Below are 10,180 nucleotides of genomic sequence, written 5' to 3'. Positions count from 1 at the left end.
TGAATGGTGGAACGCAGGCATAGAACGTTAAAAGACGCTTTAATGTGCCACGCGCAGTCTTGATCGTCAGCGTTGCCACTGGTTCTGTTGGGCCTTCATTCAGCATTAAAAGCTGATTTAGAAGTATCCACTGTACAACTGGTTTATGGTGAACCCTTAAGACTGCCCACAGAATTCTTCACCAATCAGACTGGGGCACGAAAGACCGAACTGCCTTGTGTACTGCAAGTGGTGCACGAGCATTTGGCCAGACTTTGCCCATCGACATGGGGCTGTAAGTATGTTCGTGCACAAAGATCTACGGTCATGTACACATGTGATGCTACGGACAGATGCTGTCAAGTCACTGCTGCCGCCCCCATATTTTGGGCCCTGCAGAGTTCTCTCCCGGGGTGAACATACCGTGCACATAGAACAAACTGGGAAGACCAAAGTGGTATCGTTGGAATGCGTCAAACCTGCACGTATGGTACCGACCGAAGAGTATGTACACGCTGAACACGACGTGGCACCTTCAACACTATTGGGCCCGGACGAGCCACAAGAGGAAGTAGCATCGTCACTGCCAGCGCTGGAGGCTGAAGTTCAAGCAGTGCCTTCAATACACACGAGAGCTGGACATCGGGTGAAGTATAAATACCGTAACATTCCCAGAGCCCCGCTCTACCAGAGGAGGGCTGTGTGGGATTAGCCAGAAGAACATCCGTAAATGCTCAATGAAACGCAGCATTATTCTGTGGCGAGTAGTGCGTAGAAAATCTGTTTTACTCTTTGATTTTTATTGTTATTCTTTGTATTGACTTAGATTTTTCAGTTGATTGATATTCGAGCTTGTGAAAATAAAAAAGTTATTGCCTGACTACTACGTTATATCTATTTAGCGGACAGAGATAAGCTGTAGTTGGCTAAAATATCAATAACTTGTTGCGCGATAGAGGCCTCACCCGAAAATATTTCATGAAATCTTTCGGATCTGTGGTTCTGATTTCAGTCAGTAAATTCACATGTTACTAGTTGCTCGCTTTTTTTCAGTCATTTTTGGGCCCTATTTTCTCTTTTTCGATGTTTTCTGTTGGTTGCAAGCTATAGCTAACACAATTACAGCATATGTCGAACTATGTTGCCAACTGATAGTTTTTGTCAATACGATTGATGGTACGGTCGGTGAGGTCGCTTCAGTATATTGTCAATAAATTTTGAGCGTCTGTAAGGGGACTGATGACCATAGATGTTAAATCCCATAGTGCTCAGAGCCATTTTTTTGAACGTCTGTACCGTACCGGTTTGCAATCCTCCCTTCTAACAGGGTTCAACCAGAACGCTCCTCGAGTTGTACTAATAGGAAATCGAAAGACAAATTAGAAAAAGAAACCACTACAGTAAAAGTAACCAGCACAAATAAAATTCATATATGCTTCAAACATGGCGAACGTCTGCTTGTTACGTCATGACAACTCAGTACTTCCATAATGGCTGTAGCAAGTTAAAAGGGCTTCGTTCTAAATGATTTTTGATTAATATTGGCGTTACCGTACAATAAAACAATGAACTCTACGGAAAGTACAAATACGCAATGAATACAGTCTCTTGAAACTGATTTACAATTGGCAGATAATAGTGTACAAAACAAAATAGCAGCCAATTATCCAACTATGTCACCAAGTTGGCTTTTAACGTTCTATGCCCGCGTTCCACCATTCAATTGCTTGTTGGGTTGTAAGCCGTGATATAATGATGGTGGAAACCGCAAAATGGCGGAATGTGTTCTGTAGAACTCTTCGAAGGTAGAACTCCAAGTTTTATGTTCTTTGTTTTATTAGAAAAAAGTACTTCAGAATAAATTTTTAAAAGTTACGTTTTGTCGTCTTAAAATATTTATATTTGTATGTCACCCACACAGTGTAACATCAGTCATATGTGCTGCTCTCAAATCGCGTTGTGTTGGTAATCACTAATCAGGGTTCTTTCAGCTGTTGGCTCCACTTGGCTACAAACATCACGTGTCTCAGCTCTCAGTGGAAGGAGGAAAGTGTGGGAGGGAGTTTGTCTTTGTGGTTGATTTCGACTCGGAGATCATGGCGTCGGGATTTGTAAAGACGTAAGTATTTGGAACAGTTTATTTCGTATTGATGTAGGCCGAGACTGTGAATTTGCTTATAGTGCAAAAGCTTTGTGAGGAGAGTGCCTTTCTCCCTAAAACTTCGACTGCGCACCCATGCCTTTCACTGGCGTTCCTAAATTGTGTGGGAGCGCGATTCGAAGCACTTTCGGACTTTTTCGGTCAGTTTTTCATTTCGTCCCCTTGATTTAACAATTTTTCCTTTAGGAGAAAAATACGAATAATTTTCACACGTACTAAACTTGAACTAGTGTCCTTGCTTGTGTTCGAATTTATTAGTATAGGGGCGGTTTTCATCATAAAAAGCAAAACTTTTTTGTGTTGTCTTAGGTAAATGATGATCGTACGCGATGTAGATATTGTGTACTGCAGTAACTCCCCTACTACCGCGAATAAAGTTCGGAATAAGTGTTTATGATTGATTCTTCCTGTTACGGAAGCGTTTCACGAAGTTTATGAATGACACTAACTCGATGTCATGTTTTTACTTATGTTATTTGCTCATTATCCCATTGACAATACGCGAGATTGTCTGCTCCCTGTAGCTTGTAGCAGCCCAGCATTTTCGGACATGGCCGAAACGTTGGCTTTAAACTAAAGAAAATACATTCTAAAAACGTAATATTTACTTTGGTTTATTGACCTTCAAACAATTTTTAACAAAATCGGACGAACATGCCTCTAGCAACTAATTTCACCATAAAAATTGCCACACTCCAGGCGGAAGCAGCCGCCTTAGAGTCCATATAGTATCAAGAGGTAACAGCAGTAATGTTGAAAGCATTACCCGTAATTAAAATGTTAACGTAAAGAAACTTTTAATTAAAAATAAGTTTCACAGAAGTTCAGGTACCATGTTAAGTTTTACAAATCGGCGGAAAGTGTTAGACATAAATAGAATATTACCAATATATTGTTTTATAAACATATTTGTGAAAATGCGGTTGGTAAACAGTTGGTAACAAATAACTTTACATGTTTTCAGTTATGTAATAATTTTGATTTGTTGACATTTAGGGCATAATTTAACATTGGGTGTAACTTAGTTATTACCAGTGAGTAGACATTAGCATAACTGAATAACAGCATTGCTTGTACTTAAAAATCACATAATGATTAGTAATTAACATTAGTGAATAGTCACTCGTGGGTCTCAACTATTTATATACATAAGAAAACGTGGATTGCCTGATTCACTAGTTTTCGATATGGGATACTTCAGTTAATTTTTCTCGGTGTGCAACATTACTCTGTGTAATATTATTTTGGTTCTTAGACGTGCTGTTAATAAAAACCACCACTGGTGACATTTGCTTATTAGTTTGATGATGCCAATGAGAGTATCATGTCTTCGTGACCCTGATCCTCAACACGTCTAAAGATCGAGCTGCCTTCAACATGTTGTGCAAAACACTTTGGTAGAGCAGAGCTAGTCGTAGAGCGGAGCTAGTAATAAGCAAATGTGGTGTTTTATCATTACATTAATTCCTAATGGTTACTGTATCTCCTCTACCCCCACCCTCCTACTTCCACTGCTGTTGATTGCATTTGCAAATTGATTTTATAAATAATTTAACAAATAATTTGTGCAGCTCAAACCATCTGCATTGAGCTCATGACAATCTATTACTCTTTTTTTGATTGCAATACAGATTAGTTAAATGTCAGACTGTGTGAATATAGTTGATAACAAAAGATTGCCAAAGTGACTAGTACTCTTAACTAAAGAAGCTATGCCTAATACCCTTTACTTAACCATTTACTTTGGGAAATGGCACACTCCCTATAAGGTCCTGCATCTCCTATGATAGCATTTAATTATGGGGCCACGTGTCATTGAATTGACGGGCTTTTAAATATAAATATGGTGGTCTTATAAAAAATAATTTGACTGCAATCAGCTCTGGCTCCGGGAACACAGCTTCAAATGGAATTGGTATTGGATATAAAATAACAACAAACTATTAAATATACCTTCAGATTTGTTTTCTTCTTTTAGTCTTGCACAATGCGTAGGCTATATGTCCAAGTAAGCAGTGTGTAAAACTTCTCATTTCTTGTGTAGATTTTTTGTATAAAGTTAATGTTCAGCCTTAGCACAGCTTCTTAAATGGATTATCGCAGTAGCTTCCTGCATTCATTGTTGTTGCTTTTACTAATAACTGATCCACACCCATGTCAAACACACACTCTCTGCAGACTGTAAATTAAGACGGACGACTCAAGACTAGCTAGTAACAATTTCCATTTTCCGCTATAGAAAAAGAGAAATACGGTAGGCAATATGGGCACTCAGTCTTATCTATGTCTCTGGCAACACCACAGTGTTGTCATTCTGTAGATGACTACTGTTTTGCGTGCAGCTATTAACACTTCACAGCTGAAAGCTGGCGACAGCACTACGGCCTGTCTTTTCATGTCGTCTCGACTATAGGCAATAGGAAATCTCTGGACAAACTTAATGGTTCTTTCCCTTCTTATAGTAAATGGTGTGGGATAAACAACTGATTGCCAATGGTAAGTTCATGTCATACGATTATTGTTCCTTAATAAGTGGATGATCTTCAAAGGTATTTGTCACAAATTGGGCCTGTTAGCTCTGAGTTATTTGTGAGCAACTGGATTAGCTTGTTTCATTCATAGTTTGCCCCTGTAGCTGAACTGAAAATTTTAAAACATTGGTTGGTTTCAGTGTCTCTGGTCTAGTGAATTATGTGAGCAATCCATGTAAAACATTGTTTGTTATCTAGATGTTTTGTTTTATATGTTTCAGTTAGAATCCCGTTCATAAGTTTTGTTTAGGATGTCATTTTTTTCATGGGTGTTGTGGCTGAGACCATCCTGTTTACTAGACCTGAGAGTCTTGTGGGGATGGCAATCCATTGAAGTTTTGGATTGTATTATCTAATTGACATATATTTTGAGATTACAATGATGAACAGAAATGTAGCATGTTGTTGTTGTTGTTGTTGTTGTGGTCTTCAGTCCTGATACTGGTTTGATGCAGCTCTCCATGCTACTCTATCCTGTGCAAGCTTCTTCATCTCCCAGTACCTACTGCAACCTACATCCTTCTGAATCTGCTTAGTGTATTCATCTCTTGGTCCCCCCCCTACGATTTTTACCCTCCACACTGCCCTCCAATACTAAATTGGTGATCCCTTGATGCCTCAGAACATGTCCTATCAACCGATCCCTTCTTCTGGTCAAGTTGTGCCACAAACTTCTCTTCTCCCCAATCCTATTCAATACTTCCTCATTAGTTATGTGATCTACCCATCTAATCTTCAGCATTCTTCTGTAGCACCACATTTCGAAGGCTTCTATTCTCTTCTTGTCCAAACTATTTACCATCCAGGTTTCACTTCCATACATGGCTATACTCCATACAAATACTTTCAGAAATGACTTCCTGACACTTAAATCTATACTCGATGTTAACAAATTTCTCTTCTTCAGAAACGCTTTCCATGCCATTGCCAGTCTACATTTTATATCCTCTCTACTTCGACCATCATCAGTAATTTGCTCCCCAAATAGCAAAACTCCTTTACTACTCATTTCCTAAAGTAATTCCCTCAGCATCACCCGACTTAATTCGAATACATTCCATTATCCTCGTTTTGCTTTTGTTGATGTTCATCTTATATCCTCCCTTCAAGACACCATCCATTCCGTTCAACTGTTCTGCCAAGTCCTTTGCTGTCTCTGATAGAATTACAATGTCATCGGCGAACCTCAAAGTTTTTATTTCTTCTCCATGGATTTTAATACCTACTCCGAATTTTTCTTTTGTTTCCTTCACTGCTTGCTCAATATACAGATTGAATAACATCGGGGAGAGGCTACAACCCTGTCTTACTCCCTTCCCAACCACTGCTTCCCTTTCATGTCCCTCGACTCTTATAACTGCCATCTGGTTTCTGTACAAACTGTAAATAGCCTTTCGCTCTCTGTATTTTACCCCTGCCAGCTTTAGAATTTGAAAGAGAGTATTCCAGTCAACATTGTCAAAGGCTTTCTCTAAGTCTACAAATGCTAGAAATGTAGGTTTGCCTTTCCTTAATCTTTCTTCTAAGATAAGTCGTAAGGTCAGTATTGCCTCACGTGTTCCAGTATTTCTACGGAATCCAAACTGATCTTCCCCGAGGTCGGCTTCTACTAGTTTTTCCATTCGTCTGTAAAGAATTCGTGTTAGTATTTTGCAGGTGTGGCTTATTAAACTGATAGTTCGGTAATTTTCACATCTGTCAACACCTGCTTTCTTTGGGATTGGAATTATTATATTCTTCTTGAAGTCTGAGGGTATTTCGCCTGTTTCATACATCTTGCTCACCAGATGGTAGAGTTTTGTCAGGACTGGCTCTCCCAAGGCCGTCAGTAGTTCCAATGGAATGTTGTCTACTCCGAGGGCCTTGTTTCGACTCAGGTCTTTCAGTGCTCTGTCAAACTCTTCACGCAGTATCGTATCTCCCCTTTCATCTTCATCTACATCTTCTTCCATTTCCATAATATTGTCCTCAAGTACATCGCCCTTGTATAGACCCTCTATATACTCCTTCCACCTTTCTGCTTTCCCTTCTTTGCTTAGAACTGGGTTTCCATCTGAGACACAGATGACAAATTGGTAGATATCGAAATAGACGACAGAGGGATAGAGAAACAATTAAAATCGCTCAAAAGAGGAAAGCCTCTGGACCTGATGGGATACCAGTTCAATTTTACACAGAGTACGCAAAGGAACTTGCCCCCCTTCTTGCAGCGGTGTACCGTAGGTCTCTAGAAGAGCGTAGCGTTCCAAAGGATTGGAAAAGGGCACAGGTCATCCCCGTTTTCAAGAAGGGACGTCGAACAGATGTGCAGAACTATAGACCTATATCTCTAACGTCGATCAGTTGCAGACTTTTGGAACACGTATTGTGTTAGAGTATAATGACTTTTCTGGAGACTAGAAATCTACTCTGTAGGAATCAGCATGGGTTTCGAAAAAGACGGTAATGTGAAACCCAGCTCGCGCTATTCGTCCACGAGACTCAGAGGGCCATAGACACGGGTTCACAGGTAGATGCCGTGTTTCTTGACTTCCGCAAGGCGTTCGATACAGTTCCCCACAGTCGTTTAATGAACAAAGTAAGAGCATATGGACTATCAGACCAATTGTGTGATTGGATTGAGGAGTTCCTAGATAACAGGACGCAGCATGTTATTCTCAATGGAGAGAAGTCTTCCGAAGTAAGAGTGATTTCAGGGGTGCCGCAGGGGAGTGTCATAGGACCGTTGCTATTCACAAAATACATAAATGACCTGGTGGATGACATTGGAAGTTCACTGAGGCTTTTTGCAGATGATGCTGTGGTGTACCGAGAGGTTGTAACAATGGAAACTTGTACTGAAATGCAGGAGGATCTGCAGCGAATTGACGCATGGTGCAGGGAATGGCAATTGAATCTCAATGTAGACAAGTGTAATGTGCTGCGAATATACAGAAAGATAGATCCTTTATCATTTAGCTACAAAATAGCAGGTCAGCAACTGGAAGCAGTTAATACCATAAATTATCTGGGAGTACGCATTAGGAGTGATTTAAAATGGAATGATCATATAATGTTGATCGTCGGTAAAGCAGATGCCAGACTGAGATTCATTGGAAGAATTCTAAGGAAATCCGAAAACAAAGGAAGTAGGTCACAGTACGCTTGTTCGCCCACTGCTTGAATACTGCTCAGCAGTGTGGGATCCGTACCAGATAGGGTTGATAGAAGAGATAGAGAAGATCCAACGGAGAGCAGCGCGCTTCGTTACAGGATCATTTAGTAATCGCGAAAGCGTTACGGAGATGATAGATAAACTCCAGTGGAAGACTGCAGGAGAGACGCTCAGTAGCTCTGTACGGGCTTTTGGTAAAGTTTCGAGAACATACCTTCACCGAAGAGTCAAGCAGTATATTGCTCCCTCCTGCATATATCTCGCGAAGAGACCATGAGGATAAAATCAGAGAGATTAGAGCCCACACAGAAGCATACCGACAATCCTTCTTTCCACGAACAATATGAGACTGGAATAGAAGGGAGAACCGATAGTGGTACTGAAGGTATCCTCCGCCACACACAGTCAGGAGGCTTGCGGAGTATGGATGTAGATGTAGACGTAGATGAGCTCTTGATGTTCATACAAGTGGTTCTCGTATCTCCAAAGGTCTCTCTAATTTTCCTGTAGGCAGTATCTATCTTACCCCTAGTGAAATAAGCCTCTACATCCTAAAATTTGTCCTCTAGCCATCCCTGCTTAGCCATTTTGCACTTCCTGTCTATCTCATTTTTGAGACGTTTGTATCCCTTTTTGCCTGCTTCATTTACTGCATTTTTATATTTCCTCCTTTCATCAATTAAATTCAATATTTCTTCTGTTACCCAAGGATTTCTACTAGCCCTCGTCTTTTTACCTACTTGATCCTCTGCTGCCTTCACTACTTCATCCCTCAGAGCTACCCATTCTTCTTCTACTGTATTTCTTTCCCCCATTCCTGTCAATTGTTCCCTTATGCTCTCCCTGAAACTCTGTACAACCTCTGGTTCTTTCAGTTTATCCAGGTCCCATCTCCTTAAATTCCCACCATTTTGCAGTTTTTTCAGTTTTAATCTACAGGTCACAACCAATAGATTGTGGTCAGAGTCCACATCTGCCCCTGGAAATGTCTTAAAATTTAAAACCTGGTTCCTAAATCTCTGTCTTACCATTATATAATCTATCTGATACCTTTTAGTATCTCCAGGGTTCTTCCATGTATACAACCTTACTTCATGATTCTTAAACCAAGTGTTAGCTATGATTAAGTTGTGCTCTGTGCAAAATTCTACCAGCTGGCTTCCTCTTTCATTTCTTACCCCCAATCCATAGTCACCTACTACGTTTCCTTCTCTCCTTTTTCCTACACTCGAATTCCAGTCACCCATGACTATTAAATTTTCGTCCCCTTCACTATCTGAATAATTTCTTTTATTTCATCATACATTTCTTCAATTTCTTCGTCATCTGCAGAGCTAGTTGGCATATAAACTTGTACTACTGTAGTAGGTGTGGGCTTCGTATCTATCTTGGCCACAATAATGCGTTCACTATGCTGTTTGTAGTAGCTTACCCGCATTCCTATTTTCCTATTCATTATTAGACCTACTCCTGCATTACCCCTATTTGATTTTGTGTTTATAACCCTGTAGTTACCTGACCAGAAGTCTTGTTCCTCCTGCCACCGAACTTCACTAATTCCCACTATATCTAACTTTAACCTATCCATTTCCCTTTTTAAATTTTCTAACCTACCTGCCCGATTAAGGGATCTGGCATTCCACGCTCCGATCCGTAGAACGCCAGTTTTCTTTCTCCTGATAACGACATCCTCTTGAGTAGTCCCCACCCGGAGATCCGAATGGGGGACTATTTTACCTCCGGAATATTTTACCCAAGAGGACGCCATCATCATTTAATCATACAGTAAAGCTGCATGCCCTCGGGAAAAATAACGGCCGTAGTTTCCCCTTGCTTTCAGCCGTTCGCAATACCAGCACAGCAAGGCCGATTTGGTTATTGTTACAAGGCCAGATCAGTCAATCATCCAGACTGTTGCCCTTGCAACTACTGAAAAGGCTGCTGCCCCTCTTCAGGAACCACACGTTTGTCTGGCCTCTCAACAGATACCCCTCCGTTGTGGTTGTACCTACGGTACGGCTATCTGTATCGCTGAGGCACGGAAGCCTCCCCACCAACGGCAATGTATAACCTGAGGTATAGGTTAGGGTGTAGGTCATAGTTTGTTTGAATTGGTTTGGTCTGTACATTGAGCATTCCAGATTTACATGTACATTCTTGATGAGAAACCCCTATTTTCCCAATGTGGTCTGATATTTTAAGTTTTATTTGAAGCTGTTAATAACATAAACATTTCTTCACCAAAGCCCCTGAATTCTGTGGAGGTCCCCTTAGTTTATCAGATTTTATTTCATGAATGTATTCATGTTGGTGTGATGTTAAGTTTCCACAAAGCTCTTATCTCCATTGTGTCCG

The 10,180-nt window shown here is 40.6% G+C and overlaps 1 protein-coding gene across 1 annotated transcript in view; it reads left to right on the top strand.

Moving 5' to 3' along the window:
• The first annotated feature begins 1,979 nt into the window (after positions 1-1,979).
• LOC126106552 (serine/threonine-protein kinase TNNI3K-like) overlaps positions 1,980-10,180 on the top strand; it is a 35,170-nt gene continuing 26,969 nt past the window's right edge. Inside the window, exon 1 of the mRNA XM_049912891.1 lies at positions 1,980-2,098. Within this exon, the coding sequence (XP_049768848.1) occupies positions 2,076-2,098 (23 nt within the window). The 5' untranslated portion in view covers positions 1,980-2,075. The remainder of the gene's footprint in view (positions 2,099-10,180) is intronic.

The sequence above is a fragment of the Schistocerca cancellata genome, chromosome 10 (genome assembly GCF_023864275.1).
Source record: "Schistocerca cancellata isolate TAMUIC-IGC-003103 chromosome 10, iqSchCanc2.1, whole genome shotgun sequence".
NCBI lineage: Eukaryota > Metazoa > Arthropoda > Insecta > Orthoptera > Acrididae > Schistocerca > Schistocerca cancellata.
Note: the sequence above shows the minus strand (reverse complement) of the source record. Positions and strands in the feature narration are given on the sequence as shown.